This window comes from Balaenoptera musculus, chromosome 10 (assembly GCF_009873245.2).
Source record: "Balaenoptera musculus isolate JJ_BM4_2016_0621 chromosome 10, mBalMus1.pri.v3, whole genome shotgun sequence".
NCBI classification, from domain to species: domain Eukaryota; kingdom Metazoa; phylum Chordata; class Mammalia; order Artiodactyla; family Balaenopteridae; genus Balaenoptera; species Balaenoptera musculus.
Window position 1 is genome coordinate 78,351,508 of NC_045794.1, and position 17,270 is coordinate 78,368,777.

General features: G+C 41.8%; 1 protein-coding gene across 4 annotated transcripts in view; it reads right to left on the bottom strand.

Moving 5' to 3' along the window:
* TMCC3 (transmembrane and coiled-coil domain family 3) overlaps nucleotides 1-17,270 on the bottom strand; it is a 305,666-nt gene that overhangs the window by 104,053 nt on the left and 184,343 nt on the right. Inside the window, exon 1 of one of the 4 annotated variants that reach the window (XM_036864839.1) lies at nucleotides 2,882-3,291. The exons of 1 other annotated variant lie outside the window; for it this stretch is intronic. In XM_036864839.1, coding sequence (XP_036720734.1) covers nucleotides 2,882-2,956 — 75 coding nt within the window. In that variant the 5' untranslated portion in view covers nucleotides 2,957-3,291. Of the gene's footprint in view, nucleotides 1-1,905; nucleotides 2,125-2,465; nucleotides 3,292-17,270 lie in introns of those variants that run through there. 2 more of the 4 variants (XM_036864840.1, XM_036864844.1) reach the window with 2 other exon arrangements.

Sequence of the window (17,270 nt, forward strand, 5' to 3'; positions counted from 1 at the left end):
GCGGCAACTAAGACCCAGCGCAGCCAAATAAATAAATAAATAAATATTTAAAAAATATAAATAAATAAAAAGATAATAGGCTTTAACTATCTAGGGCATAAAAAAAAGCAGGAATCTAATTACAGATGCTCTTTATTTTAAAGCAGAGGGATATTACGTGCATTGAGTTTTAACATGTACCATTTCTGAGTTTTACCCAGATGAAGTTTAAAAATGTGAATGATCCTGACTTGTCAGCTTAGAGACAATCACAGAATTCATCAGTTATATTAAATTTTCACTGAGGGGGGAAAAATTTAGGTTAATCCACCTGGCTGTAAAAATAGACTTGTACACTGTTAAAATAGTACACTGCCTCATTATTATTCCAGTCTCAAAGGCTTAAACAAGCTCAGAAAGAGAGATGAGTATGTTCCCTGTTTTCTCAACAAAGTATCAATTTTGAACTCAAAAAATGACCATTTGGTAACCAAGAACTTGATCTCATAGCGTCTTAGCCCCTGCCTGGGAGGAATCTGCATATCTCCGAAAGTTAATCAGCTCTTCACATGCACCTCCAGTTCTCATTATAGTGTTTTTAGGGGAGCTCACTTACCAAAGGAGTCCACAAAAAAGTTCTTTTAAAATCCTGTACTAGATGGTTTATTGCTAAGTCGAGAAGGTGACATCAAGAAATTAAAACTTAGTGCCACTTGATGTTTTCCCTCGGCATTATATACATTCTGAGTGTAAAGAAAATAAATCTTTAGAGCTACATCTAAGTGAGTTCCACAAAACAGGAATTAGAATCGTCTAATGGGCTACCTTCTGCACAGGAAAATTACTGCTGCCTTTCCTTCATTACAGCAGACTTATTGCTGCCTTCAGGACAGATCAAAATTACATCAGCCCCACTTGAGAAAGGCTCTTAGGAGTTTTCAAAAAGGCCACTCATTCTTTCTATTCCCCACTGTCTCAACAATAAAAACCCTAAAAGCAGACAGTCAAGAAGTTTAAACAGGGATCTCAGCGTCGTCAGTGCTGTAGAACTTGTGACCACGGTCCACTGAAGCTCTAGCCTTCTTTGATTCAATTTCTTCCAGTCCTCACCAGATTTCATTTGCCCAATAAGCAAATTTAGAATATTCAGTACATACAATGTCTAACTCAGTTTTAATACGTGGTCTATATAAAAACCGGGTATCTCCATGCTAACAAAACAATGTAGTAGTTTGACACTGTCAGTAGAATTTTAAAGAAAATAAGAAACCCCCTTCACATAAGGTTGCGGTCCTTTAACAGAAAAAATGGGTGTGGAAATGGAACAATGGCAGATACAAGAGAGATAAAGTCTTCAGCTGACTTACACATCTGCTTTGCCACTTTCCATCTCAGTAGTAAAAAGAGTGAGTTTTGGAAAGTTCCGTGAGTTTTGCCAAATTGCTTAAATGGGCTCAGTGAGCCATCCATCCCTCATAGATTACTAATCCTGTTGTTTACGCGAAGATCATCACAGTTGTGACAAGAGAAACCCAGCTTCCACATTTTTTTTCAAATCTGAAATTTCTTCTGTCAGCTACAACATTATGGGCCAGCCCTCCCAATTACAAACGCATTAGAAAAAGATCTTCACCTTTCTTCGCATTTAACACTGTATTCACCAGCAGCCATCCCTCCAAAAACTTCTAACTGTAGGTAACCAAAGATCTTTTATCAATGTTTTCTTCCAAATGGAGTTTCTAGTTATTTTCATGACAAACTGTTATGGAACTTTTAAAGAAAGTGCCAAAAATTAAGAGAATTCTTTGGGGGGAGGGGAGAGCGAACTGGATGCAGGAGGTAAGTATTATTCCACTAAATATATTTAATCCGAAAAAAGTTAAATCATTCTGTTAAATTGATTAACCGATGCGAGCACGACCCTACCTCCGTGAACTTGATGCAGGGAGGCTGGCACTCAAAGGCTAAGATCGGACAAGTGAGCGGTTAGAGCAAAGAACACCTCCAGGTATCCCCCGCCCGAACAAATGCCAGGGTGGAGGGTGCTGTTCTAAATGGCACTTCAATCAGCCAAGGGGAGAGCGAAGTGTTGAGCCTGGACGATTAAACCCCTCAGGAGAGCAAAGGTATCCCCGAGGGACCAGCGCTCAGGCTGAGGCCTCCCTCCACGTTCAAGCACTTTACGGCTCGTCTCCGCTGCATACTCTGAAAAGCTATTTTCGCCCACAGCCAAAATCAGCAACAGCAAATTACACTGCAAACAATGGAGAGGGCGCCGGCTCCACACGGCTAAAAACTCTGAAGAGGCAGCGCGCAGAATGACTTTTCACTGGGGCAGAGCCGGGAGGAGCGGCCGCGGGAAACCTGGAAGCTGGTCCACCGCCCCTCCGCGCTCCGGCCGCGCGCAGCGCGCGGGCTCCGGCCACCAGCCCCGAGCCCGAAATCCCCGACGTCTGCGGAGATGCGGCGGCAGCACCGGAGCTTACAAAGAGGGAAGGAGGCCGTCCTCCGCGAACACGGTGCCGCCGATGGCGGGATCCCCTCGCGTCTCGCACCGCGCGGCGGGCGCTCCCTGGCAGAGAGGGCGGCGGAGCGCCGGCCGTCGGGGAGACCCGGGCGCGCTGGGACCGACGAGCGGAGGAGGGCGGAGGGCGGTGCTTTGCGCCGCTCCCGCCCGGGAGGGGGACCTGGGGTCTCGGAACCGCGGGCCGGGCTCTCACTCCCCACTTCCCAACCCCGTCAGCTAGAACAGTGCGGGGAAGCCTGGACTCGGGGCCGCCGGGAAGAGAGGGAGGGAGGCGGCGAAACGCGCAGGGCGACGTCGTTCCCGCGGGAACCCAAGCCCACCCGGCCTCGCCCCTCGGCCGGGTGCCCCCACCGCCACTCCGCGCGCGCCTCTCACCCGGCTCTTGCAGCGGTGCCGGCCCGGGTCGGAGTAGGTCCGGTCCACGGTGAGCGCCGTGTCGCTGCCCGGCATCTCGGCGCTCGCGCCGGGAACTTTCCCGGGGCCCCGTGCCGCCGCGCCGCGAGCTGCGGGCCGTGCTCGGGCTCGCCGGCGGGGAGCCTCGGCCAGGGGGCGGCGCGGGCTGCCGCAGATGCTACCGACACCCCGCGGCCGCCCTACGCCACCACCGCCGCCGCCGCCGCCGCCTTGGGGTGGGGGGGAAGGCGGGGCAGGGACGCGAGTCTCCTCCCCCTTCCCCTCTCCGCCCCTCCCCCTGCGCGCCCCGCCCGCACGAGACCACTCTCCAGGTGCGGCTGCTCTGCCTCCCTCCCTTGCTGAAACTTGATTCCACCCCCTCCCACACTAACCTTTTTCCTCAAGAGATGAGCGACAGACATCTCCACTACTTGTTGACTTAATCTGTATGTTTATGATAAAAGATGGATTTTTGGCAAGATGTTGTGAGGCTTGCCTTAAATGCTTCCTTTTGTGTTACTCTTATTCAACATGCACTTACGGGACATCTTCTATGTGCCAGGCCCTGGAGTAGGGACCAGAGTTGTTTTTTTTTGGTTTTTGGGGTTTTTTTTAAGCTCATGTTTTTCTTCTTCTGATTCCACTGAGCAAAAAATACACTTCCCCCTAAACAACGATCTGTGGTGTTGTGTATTTTAATTTTGCATGTCTGGCTCACCTTTATGTTGGAAGCTACTTAAAAGTCAAGACATATCTTTTCATTTTAGTATTCCCTATTTCCAGGGAAGAGTCCCTGCCCACAAGAAATATGGCGTCTAGAAGAGACATTCAGAACACCTGGTCTGGTTATGAAGGGTGTACTAGTGGGAGACTGAGTTGAAATATTGAAAGTGCAGTGCATGTGACCAGCCTAGAAGGAAGGAGGGATGTGCTCCTCCCTTCAATGGGTTGAGCTGGGAGGGAAGTGCAGGCAGAAGAAAAATACTGAGCATAAAAACAAGGGTACATTTGGAAAACCTCAAGTCATCAGTTTAGGGAGTCTCTTCAGGAACAGAAAGACATGATGGAAAAAGTAGGTGGACACCATGTGGTGCAGGGCTCTACTTTCAAGGCTAAGAAGTTCAACCCTATTCTTGGGTATTGGGCAGCTGCTAGAGGTTTCTGAATGGGGACACGACAATATCAGGATGGAAATTTAAGAAGAGGAAATACCTGATAGCTGTGTGAAGCACTGATTAAAGATGGGTAAGGGACACTGGTTAGAAGGCCACTGCAAAAATTGAGAACAACCTCAATGTCCTTCAGAAGGAGACTAAGTATCAATAAATTATGATACAGGCATCCAGTGGAGTGTTAGGTACCTGTAATAGAATGGCAGCTCTCCATGTATAGCTACAGAAATATCTCTAACATATACAGTTAAGTGAAAAAAGCAATGTGCAGAATAATATATGTGGTATTCCACCATTTATATAAAAACAATATATGTATATGCTTAAATATGCATGGCATATTTCTGGGAGGATTAACATGAAACTAGGGAAACAGACAAGAAACTGACGGAAGGAGAGAAGAACTAGGTAGCTAAAAGGAGGGTTGGGGATTTATTTCTCACTGTATATGTTTTTTACACTTGAATGCTTGAACTGTGTGCATATATTAACCATTCAAAAAGTAAAATAAAAAAATATACTTTTAAATAAAAAGCATAAACTTATCAAAACTTTAGAAGAAATAGAAAAGCCCATACAGTCCTAAAACCGTTCAAAAAATTAAATCAACACTTTAAAATACTCCCCCCACCCCCCACCGTATATGATACAACTGCACCAGGTCCAGGGAGTTTTTCAGGTAAGTTACTCCAAAGCAGAGAAGAGAGATATGAAATGTGAGTGCGTGTGTGTGATTTTAGCTAGGGTGGCCAGGGAAGGCCTCCATGATAAGGTGACATCTGAGCAGAGACTTGGGAAAAAGACAGCCAGCCATGTAGATATCTGAACACTGCAGAAAGAAGGAACAGCAAGTACAGAGGTCCTGAAGCAGGAACATTTGGGAGTGTTCAAGAAAGAGCAAGGAGGCTAGTGTTCCCTGGAACAACAGTAGATGAAATCAGAGACATTTCAAAGGACTAGATCACATAGGGCCATTTAGGCCATTTTAAGAACTCTGAGTTGAATTCTGAGGAAAATGGGAAGATTTGGAAATTTTTAAGCAAAGGAATGGAGTGATGTGCTCTGCCTTTTCATTTGGGGAAAAAAAAAAAAATTGATCCCTACTTCAAGGCATACACAAAAAATCAGTGCCAGATAGATTAAAGACCTAAAGGAGAAAACACAATTTTTAAAACTGCCAGAAGAAAATGGAAGAATATCATTATGATCTCAAGTCATAAAAAGCAGTTCACAAAAAAGCATAAACCATAAAGATTCAATGACATTAAAGTTTTAAAACTTCTGCTTATGAAAAGAAATAATAATAAAGTGAAAAGATAAGCCACAAACAAAACTTGAGCTAAGAAAATCAAATGGATGAATTTCACCAACAATACTGAGAAACAAAAAAAGCAAGCCACATAAAATTACCTGTTGTGAGATTCTATTCAGATAAAGTTAAAATATTAAGAATAAATGACATTTTTTAGGAGACCAAAGATATAAAAACTATTAAGAAACGTAAGAGCATCATATACACAAATTTCAGGACAGTATTTACCTCTGGTGGGGGGGATAAAGAAGGATACAGTAGGAGAGGAATACAAGATTATAAATAATGCCATATTTAATGAATGGCTATTTTTTTGAATATTATTTTATTTTATTTTATTTATTTATTTTTTATTTCTCGGCCACACGGCGCAGCATGTGGGATCTTAGTTCCCCGACCAGGGATGGAACCCAGGCCCCCTGCATTGGAAGTGTGGAGTCTTAACCACTGGACCACCAGGGAATTCCCTAATGAAAGACTATTGGTATACTGGCTATGTATTCATTCCTACACACATACACAATATTTCATAGTAATTTAAAATTTTAAAGACAACAAAGACTCAAAGGACACATGCAATGATGGTATTCTTAATCCTGGATTTAAGTCACCAGTGGTGGTATCATCTCAAATACACAAATGTAATAGCACTTTTACAAGTATAAATTTTGATACAAAGGCAAGACAGTCTGTTATTATTAAGTCTTTATGTCAGTTTAATCTTATAAAGATCCATTCTGAGATCTATAAGAGTCTATCTCTGGGTTCCCCTCCCCCATTTGCCTGATACCTCATTTATTCCAGGTACTTAGGACTACAGAAATTATATTGCTCAAGTGTATGTGTGTACATGTGTGTGTGTAACTGTGTCTGTGTGTAACTTTAGAGAGGGCAGACCTAAGTAAGGTCCATGACAAATCAAGGTTGGGCATTGGTTGGTGTGACAACAGTCATCTAATTTCCATTTCTATTACTGTCTTGGTATCGCTTAGAAGAACTCCATTCTGGAAATGCTGACCCTCCATAAAAAGGATGAATTAAAATTTTATTAGGCTCACTTCAATTTTAATTAACAGAGGATGTTCTTTTTTAGATCATTTAGATCTATTTCATAAGCTAGTTGCCCAAAAGCTTCTCTACTGGGCACTCATACAAAATAATGTTTTTAAAACCCCAAATTAAATAGCACAAGAGCAAGCTCCGCAGAAAAGAAAGAAAACAAGCAGTGCTGATCACCATTTGGCTCTCCTATTTGGAATTAGGACCCCACAGGGAAAAGAGACCATGCACCTTCTTTTGGAGGCAATGCCCAGGATTTTGTCAGACCCATAGAGAGAGAGACAGAGAGACAGAGACAGACAGAACACTTAAATTCTTCTTCAATGTAAGAAATTGTCTGTGCCTCTGATAATAACCTCCAAAACCCTCTCTGAAAAAAGTAATTTTTAAAAAAATCACTATTTTTAAGTAGCGAATGCAGTCAGAACAATAAGGAAGACAAAAGTACAAAATCTAGGGTGTGAAATAAGAATTTACTTCCAAAGTGTAAGTGGCACAATAAGGCAGCACATGCTAAGCACGAAAGAATTGGAACAGGTCTTTTGAGCTGTAATAGTTTAAAGTTTGGAATGATGAGAAAAGGCTTCATAAAAGAGGTAGGGCGTATCTGGGACCTTGGCCTCAGCTACCGTGGTGGGAAGCGGGCTGAGGATGGCCAGGGGCCTGGAGACCAGCTCGCAGACAATCTCAGACCTGGAGAGGCCAGGCTCGACAGGCATCTGTCCAGGTGCCCAGGCTTCAGTGGCCGCAACGCTGCCAGCAGCGCAGGGCTGGGTGGGCGGGAGCCAGGAAAGGGCCGCAGGCGGCCCAGGGCCCTGAGGCTCAGAGAGGACCTTCAAGATTGTGAAGGAGTAAGACGTGGAGATCTCCTTCCTCCCCACAAATACATCAAAAATACATCTACAGGTGGATCAACTCCTGCAGAACACCTACTGAATGCTGGCAGAAGACCTCAGACTTCCCAAAAGGCAAAAAACTCCCCACGTACCTGGCCGTGTGGCTGACAACGTCTTGGAGCTCCGGCCAGGTGTCAGGCCTGAGCGTCTCAGGTGGGAGAGCCGAGTTCAGGACACTGGACCACCAGAGACCTCCTGGCCCCACATAATATCAATCAGCGAGAGATCTCCCAGAGATCTCCGTCTCAACGCTAAGACCCAGCTGCACTCAACAACCGGCAAGCTACAGTGCTGGATACTCCATGGCAAACAACTACCAAGACAGGAACACAACCCCACCCATTAGCAGAGAGGCTGCCTAAAATCATAATAAGGTCACAGACGCCCCAAAACACACCACTGGACGTGGACCTGCCCACCAGAAAGACAAGATCCAGCCTCATCCACCAGAACACAGGCACCAGTCCCCTCCACCAGGAAGCCTACACAACCCACTGAACCAACCTTACCCACTGGGGGCAGACACCAAAAACAATGGGAACTATGAACCTGCAACCTGCGAAAAGGAGACCCCAAACACAGTAAGTTAAGCAAAATGAGAAGACAGAGAAATACCCAGCAGATGAAGCAGCAAGGTAAAAATCCACCAGACCAAACAAATGAAGAGGAAATAGGCAGTCTACCTGAAAAACAATTCAGAGTAATGATAGTAAAGATGATTCCAAAATCTTGGAAATAGAATGGAGAAAATACAAGAAACGTTTAACAAGGACCTAGAAGAACTAAAGAGCAAGCAAACAATGATGAACAACACAATAAATGAAATTAAAAATTCTCTAGAAAGAATCAATAGCAGAATAACTGAGGCAGAAGAACGGATAAGTGACCTGGAAGATAAAAGAGTGGAAATAACTACTGCAGAGCAGAACAAAGAAAAAAGAATGAAAAGAATTGAGGACAGTCTCAGAGACTTCTGGGACAACATTAAACGCACCAGCATTTGAATTATAGGGGTCCCAGAAGAAGAAGAGAAAAAGAAAGGGGCTGAGAAAATATCTTAAGAGATTATAGTTGAAAATTTCCCTAAAATGGGAAAGGAAAGAGTCAATCAAGTCCAGGAAGCACAGAGAGTCCCATACAGGATAAATCCAAGGAGAAACACGCCAAGACACATAAAATCAAACTATCAAAAATTAAATACAAAAAAAAATCTTAAAAGCAGCAAGGAAAAAGCAACAAATAACATATAAGGGAATCCCCATAAGGTTAACAGCTGATCTTTCAGCAGAAACTCTGCAAGCCAGAAGGGACTGGCAGGACATATTTCAAGTGATGAAAGAGAAAAACCTACAACCAAGATTACTGTACCCAGCAAGGATCTCATTCAGATTCGATGGAGAAATTAAAATGTTTACAGACAAGCAAAAGCTAAGAGAATTCAGCAACACCAAACCAGCTTTACTACAAATGCTAAAGGAACTTCTCTAGGCATGAAACACAAGAGAAGGAAAAAACCTAGAAAAACAAACCCAAAACAATTAAGAAAATGGTAATAGGAACATACATATCGATAATTACCTTAAATGTAAATGGATTAAATGCTCCAACCAAAAGACACAGACTGGCTGAATGGACACAAAAACAAGACCCATATATATGCTGTCTACAAGAGACCCACTTCAGACCTAGGGACACATACAGACTGAAAGTGATATTCCATGCAAAAGGAAATCAAAAGAAAGCTGCAGGAGCAATTCTCATATCAGACAAAATAGACTTTAAAATAAAGACTATTACAAGAGGCAAAGAAGGACACTACATAATGATGAAGGGATGATGGATGATCTTGGATGATGAAGGGATCAATCCAAGAAGAAGATATAACAATTGAAAATATTTCTGCACCCAACATAGGAACACCTCAATACATAAGGCAAAATGCTAACAGCCATAAAAGGGGAAATTGACAGTAACACAATCATAGTAGGGGATTTTAACACCCCACTTTCACCAATGGACAGATCATCCAAAATGAAAATAAATATAGAAACACAAGCTTTAAATGACAAATTGAACAAGATGGACTTAATGGATATTTAAAGGACATTCCATCCAAAAACAAAGGAATACACTTTCTTCTCAACTGCTCATGGAACATTCTCCAGGATAGATCATATCTTGCATCACAAATCAAGCCTTGGTAAATTTAAGAAAATTGAAATCGTATCAAGTATCTTTTCCAACCACAACACTATGAGACTAGATATCAATTACAGGAAAAAAAACTGTAAAAAATACAAACACATGGAGGCTAAATAATACACTACTAAATAACCAAGAGATCACTGAATAAATCAAAGAGGAAATAAAAGAATACCTAGAAACAAATGACAATGAAAACACGACAACCCAAAACCTATGGGATGCAGCAAAAGCAGTTCTAACAGGGAAGTTTAGAGCAATACAATCCTACCTCAAGAAACAAGAAACATCTCAAATAAACAACCTAATCTTACACCTTAAGCAATTAGGAAAGAAGAACAAAAAAGACCCCAAAGTTAGCAGAAGGAAAGAAATCATCATAAAGATCAGAAATGAAAAAGAAATGAAGGAAACAATAGCAAAGATCAATAAAACTAAATGCTGGTTCTTTGAGAAGATAAACAAAATCGATAAACCATTAGCCAGACTCATCAAGAAAAAAAGGGAGAAGACTCAGATCAAGAGAATTAGAAATGAAAAAGGAGAGGTAACAGCTGACACTGCAGAAATACAAAGGATCATGAGAGATTACTACAAGCAACCATATACCAATAAAATGGAAAACCTGGAAGAAATGGACAAATTCTTAGAAAAGCACAACCTTCTGAGACTGAACTAGGAAGAAATAGAAAATATAAACATAACAATCACAAGCACTGAAATTGAAACTGTGATTAAAAATCTTCCAACAAACAAAAGCCCAGGACCAGATGGCTTCACAGGCGAATTCTATCAAACATTTAGAGAAGAGCTAACACCTATCTTTCTCAAACTCTTCCAAAATGTAGCAGAGGGAGGAACACTCCCAAACTCATTCTATGAGGCCACCATCACCCTGATACCAAAACCAGACAAAGATATCACAAAAAAAGAAAACTACGGGCTAATATCACTGATGAACATAGATGCAAAAATCCTCAACAAAATACTAGCAAACAGAATCCAACAGCACATTAAAAGGATCATACACTGTGATCAAGTGGGATTTATCCCTGTAATGCAAGGATTCTTCAATATACGTAAATCAATCAATGTGATACACCATATTCACAAATTGAAGGATAAAAACCATATGATAATCTCAATAGATGCAGAAAAATCTTCTGACAAAATTCAACACCAATTTATGATAAAAACCCTCCAGAAAGTAGGCACAGAGGGAACCTCCCTCAACATAATAAAGGCCGTATATGACAAACCCACAGCCAACATCGTTCTCAATGGTGAAAAACTGAAAGCATTTCCTCTAAGATCAGGAACAAGATAAGACTGCCCACTCTCACTGCTATTATTCAACATAGTTTTGGAAGTTTTAGCCACAGCAATCAGAGAAGAAAAAGAAATAAAAGGAATCCAAACTGGAAAAGAAGAAGTAAAACTGTCACTGTTTGCAGATGACATGACACTATACATAGAGAATCCTAAAGATGTTACCAGAAAACTAATAGAGCTAATCAATGAATTTGGTAAAGTAGCAGGATAGAAAATTAATGCACAGAAATCTCTTGCATTCTTATACACTAATGATGAAAATTCTGAAAGAGAAATGAAGGAAACACTCCCATTTACCATTGTAACAAAAAGATAAAATACCTAGGAATAAACCTACCTAAGGAGACAAAAGACCTGTATGCAGAAAACTATAAGACACTGATGAATGAAATTAAAGATGATACAAACAGAGGGAGAGATACACCATGTTCTTGGATTGGAAGAATCAATACTGTGAAAATGACTATACTACCCCAAGCAATCTTCAGATTCAATGCAATCCCTATCAAACTACCAATGGCATTTTTCAGAGAACTACAACAAAAAATTTCACACTTTGTATGGAAACACAAAGACCCCGAATAGCCAAAGCAATCTTGAGAAAGAAAAACGGAGCTGGAGGAATGAGGCTCCCAGACTTCAGACTATACTACAAAGCTACAGTAATCAAGACAGTATGGTACTGGCACAAAAACAGAAATATAGATCAATGGAACAGGATAGAAAGCCCAGAGATAAACCCATGCATATATGTTCACCTTATCTTTGATAAAGGAGGCAAGAATATACAATGGAGAAAAGGCAGCCTCTCCAATAAGTGGTGCTGGGAAAACTGGACAGCTACATGTAAAAGAATGAAATTAGAACACTCCCTGACACCATACACAAAAATAAACTCAAAATGGATTAAAGACCTAAATGTAAGGCCAGACACTATAAAACTCTTAGAGGAAAACACTTTGGCAGAACACTCTATGATATAAATCACAGCAAGATCCTTTCTGACACACCTCCTACAGAAATGGAAATAAAAATAAACAAATGGGACCTAGTGAAGCTTAAAAGCTTTTGCACAGCAAAGGACACCATAAACAAGATGAAAAGACAACCTTCAGAATGGGAGAAAATATTTGCAAATGAAGCAACTGACAAAGGATTAATCTCCAAAATATACAAGCAGCTCATGCAGCTCAATATCAAAATCAAACAAGCCAATCCAAAAATGGGCAGAAGACCTAAATAGACATTTCTCCAAAGAAGATATACAGATTGCCAACAAACACATGAAAGGATGCTCAACATCACTAATCATTAGAGAAATGCAAATCAAAACTACAATGAGGTATCACCTCACACCAGTCAGAATGGCCATCATCAAAAAATCTACAAACCATAAATGCTGGAGAGGGTGTGGAGAAAAGGGAACCCTCTTTCACTGTTGGTGGGAATGTAAATTGATACAGCCACTATGGAAAACAGTACGGAGATTCCTTAGAAAACTAAAAATAGAGCTACCATACGACCCAGGAATCCCACTACTGGGCATATACCCTGCGAAAACCATAATTCAAAAAGAGTCATGTACCACAATGCTCACTGCAGCACTATTTACAATAGCCAGGATATGGAAGCAACCTAAGTGTCCATCAACAGATGAATGGATAAAGGAGATGTGGCACATATATACAATGGAATATTACTCAGCCATAAAAAGAAACGAAATTGAGTTATTTGTAGTGAGGTGGATGGACCTAGAGCCTGTCATACAGAGTGAAGTAAGTCAGAAAGAGAAAAACAAATACCGTTTGCTAACACATATATATGGACTCTAAAAAAAGAAAATGGTTCTGAAGAACCTACGGGCAGGACAGGAATAAAGACATAGACGTAGAGAATGGACTCGAGGACATGGGGAGGGGGAAGGGTAAGCTGGGAGGAAGTGAGAGAGTGGCATGGACATATATACACTACCAAATGTAAAACAGATAGCTAGTGGGAAGCAGCCACATAGCACAGGGAGATCAGCTCAGTACTTTGTGACCACCTAGAGGGGTGGGTTAGGGAGGGTGGGGGGGAGACGCAAGAGGGAGTGGATATGGGGATATATGTATACATATAGCTGATTCACTTTGCTATACAGCAGAAACTAACACAACATTGTAAAGCTTTGTACTATATACAAAGTATTATACTCCAGTAAAGATATTAAAAAAAAAAAAGAGGTAGGATTATACTTGACTCTTACAGTACATATTTGTTGTTTTTGTCTGCCTAGCATCCAGCCCCTTATTCTCAAAATACTGCCTGGATTTTTCTTTTGGGACCCATCCCACCCCCACTCTCAATCCAAGCGGTTTAGGTGAGGCAGACCATGCACGACCCCTGGCTCCAGGAAGAGGCATGTGATCCAGCCTTGGCCAATCAGAGTCACTGTAAGTTGTGCAGAAATAGACATGTGCCCCAGTCAGAGCCAATCAGAGTTTCCCCTGAGACTTTTGCTGTAACTACTGGGAAAGAACTGTGCCCTTCCAGTAGGCATGGTTAAGCTGGTAGACTATGAGCCTGCTGCTATGGTGGGCGTCCCTGCTGTATGTGGTAGACATACAAAGACAGTCTCCTCCAAGAGGAAAACAGAACCATGGAAGGAGAAAGACTCATTGCTGAATTGTGAGAGCACTAGATCCAGCTTTTTCCACTATCTATTGCTGCATGACAAATCACCCTAAAACATATTGACTTACAACAACTACCATTCATTTGCTCATGATTCTGCATTTTGAGCAAGCCTCCAAGGGGGATGGCTTTTCTCTGCTCTTCTAACACTGTCTGGGGCTGGAGTATCCAAGATGGCTCCCCTCACATGTCAGCACCTATAGGAATGGGGGTGGCTGGAATGCATGGGGCTGGCCAGGCCTCTGTCTCTATTTGTATATGTTTATACACTTAAACAAAATATTTTATATTTTATAGTCTCTCTTCTTCCAGGACTCCCCCCTCTCTACCAGGGTAGTTGGACTTCGTTACACGGTGACTCGTTTCCAAGAGATTAAAAATAAAAGGTGCCAAACCTCTTAAGGTGTGGAGCTGGCAGAATACCACTTCTGTCACATTCTATTGGTCAAAATGAGTCAAAAGTCCAGCCCAGAGTCAAGGGGAAGAGAAACAGTATCCACCTCTTGATGGAAGGAGTAGGGAGTAGTGTGCACATACAGGGATGGGAGAATTGTTGGCTGCCATCATGGCAGACGATCCACCACATCAGATGTGGCTAGACCCCCCCTTCTGGTTATATGAGGCAAGGCATTCCTCTTTTTACTTAAACCAGTTTTAAAAATCCTAATACAACATTCAATGCTGGGTCTGGGTAGAAAGAAAACAATGAAGAGGGTGGCATTTCAAGAGAAAGCAGGAACTGTGGAAAGCATGAATAGAGGGAGAGTGAGCAGAAAATTCTAGTGAAGACAGAGGATTTTCTCAGACCACTAGGTAGAGAGCCTTCCTTGGTCAGTCCGTGCCAGATGACCTCCTACAGACTCTTTAGCTAATTATAGTCTGTACCTCTCATTTTAACACAAAAGTTATAATATCTTATCATGCTATTTAAATATTTTATGTGGTAATTTATATGTGCCCTCCCCCCAACTAGATTGTAGGTTACCTGAAGGAAAAGAGGATACCTTCTAGGTAAGTGTGTATATTCCTGGTTCCTAACATAGTATCATGTATTCAGTGCATACTTGCTGAGTGAATGGATAGATTCAACATTTATTAAATGCCTAGTTATTTTCCAAGCAATAGGGTTTTAAGAAACGAGTAAGACGTAAGCAAAAGATAGCTTTTGCCCTCAAGGGGTTGGAACAAACAATATGTAAGGATGAAAATTTGCTGAACAATGAACGTTGCCATTTTTCAGATACTGACTGGTTACTGAAGTTTGTGAACTCTGCAATTACTTACTGAGCACCTTTGATGTGATGGGCTCTGTTCTTGGTGCTGGGGATATAAAAACAAATAAGACGGGACTTCCCTGGTGGCGCAGTGGTTAAGAATCTGCCTGCCAATGCAGGGGACACGGGTTCGAGCCCTGGTCTGGGAAGATCCCACATGCCGCGGAGCAAATGGGTCCGTGAGCCACAATTACTGAGCCTGCGCGTCTGGAGCCTGTGCTCCGCAACAAGAGAGGCCGCGATAGTGAGAGGCCCGCGCACCGCGATGAAGAGTGGCCCCCCGCTTGCCACAACTATAGAAAGCCCTCGCACAGAAACGAAGATCCAACACAGCCATAAGTAAATAAATAAATAAATAAATAAATAAATAAAGCACACCTAGTATAGTGTAATTTAAAAAAAAAACAAAAACAAAAAAAACAAATAAGACATGGTCCGATCCTAAAAGGTCATCCCATTTAGACAGGGAGACAGACTGCCAAAAAAAAGTTGCTAGAGATGCAAAGATAGTTGCATCCTTGGTACAGTGGGAGGGCAAAGGAAGAAAGTGGTCTCCTGGTGAACATCAGCTCCTTAGGTATGTTAGGCTTCATGTCATTATAGCAGGGAGAAGGAAATAAACATAAAGGAAAGTCTGCCTTTAAAGATGAAAATGTAAGCCTCTTATAAAGTAAAGGATAGTGTATTTCCTTTCATTTTCCATTTTTATTTAATAATATAGGAAAAGTGTTCCTTCTGCAGGGAAAATTTATAGGACAAAAAATACAGGAAGTTGTTTTTTTTTTTTGTCCGAAGGATTTAAGGACAGAGCGTGGAAAGAGAAGAATAAATCAGATTTAAAAAATTTATTCAGGGACTTCCCTGGTGGCGCAGTGGTTAAGAATCCGCCTGCCAACGCAGGGGACACGGGTTCAAGCCCGGGTCTGGGAAGATCCCACATGCCGCGGAGCAACTAAGCCCGTGCGCAACAAGTGCTGAGCCTGCGTGCCACACCTACTGAAGCCCGCATTCCTAGAGGCCGTGCTCCGCAACAAGAGAAGCCACTGCAAGGAGAAGGCCGGGCACCGCAACAAAGAGTAGCCCCCGCTCGCAGCAACTAGAGAAAGCCCGCGCACAGCAACAAAGACCCAACGCAGCCAAAAGTTAATTAATTAATTAATTAATTAAAAATTTATTCAGCTAGCTTAAGGTGAACTCATACTGATATACACACACACACACACACACACACACACATATATATATATATAATTTGTTTATACTGCAGGTCAGAAGCTTCCAGGGCTGAGGCAAATATGAATCTCTAATTTTAACTGCCTGATTTACAGCCAACTGGAAATGAGCACTCCTGATGTTTATATTTAATTTTTAGGATAACATGTTCTATATGACTGTAAGAAAACAATCACTGCTATTTATTTAGCATTAGCAATCATCTGGCACAGAAGCTCAAAACTTCCACTTGGCAAGATTTTGATGAAAACAGGAAAGTAGAACGACTCAAACTCTGCAGGCTAGTGAACTTGCCTTCTAAAATTCCTTTTTTAGCAAATGCAACAATTTCATGCGATTGATTTCTCAAGAGCAATGAATCTTAAAGAGGATTCTACAGGGAGACTTCAAGTGTTCAGGAAACTGGTCTCTAACATTTATCTTCCCTGTAGACATGAAACTACATTAAGAAGTACAAAAATGTATTTTATCTCATTAAAATGAAAAACTTTTGCTTTGTGAAGACCTTGTTAAGAGGATGAAAAGACAAGATACAGATGGGGAGAAATATTTGCAAAACCACAATCCAACAAATTAGTTGGATTAGTATCCAGAATATATAAAGAACTCTCAAAACTCAGTAGTAAAAAAATAAACAACCCAACTGAAAAATGGGCAAAAGACATGAAAAGACGTTTCATCAAAGAAGATAACAGATGGCAAGTAACACTGAAAAGATGTTCAGGGCTTCCCTGGTGGCGCAGTGGTTGGGAGTCTGCCTGACAATGCAGGGGACACGGGTTCGAGCCCTGGTCTGGGAAGATCCCACATGCCGCGGAGCGGCTGGGCCCGTGAGCCACAATTACTGAGCCTGCGCGTCTGGAGCCTGTGCTCCGCAACAAGAGAGGCCGCAATAGTGAGAGGCCTGCGCACCGCGATGAGGAGTGGCCCATGCTTGCCACAACTAGAGAAAGCCCTCGCACAGAAATGAAGACCCAACACAGCCATAAATAAAATTAATTAATTAATTAATTAAAAAAAAAAAAAGAAAAGAAAATGCTCCCCATTAAAAAAAAAAAAAGTTGGCTCTATTAAAAAAAAAAAAAAAAAAGAAAAGATGTTCAATGTCATTAACCATTAGGGAAATGCAAATTAAAACCTCAATGAGACATCACTACATACTTGTCAGAACCTATCAGAATGGTTAAAATAAAAATTAGTGATAGCACTAAACGCTGG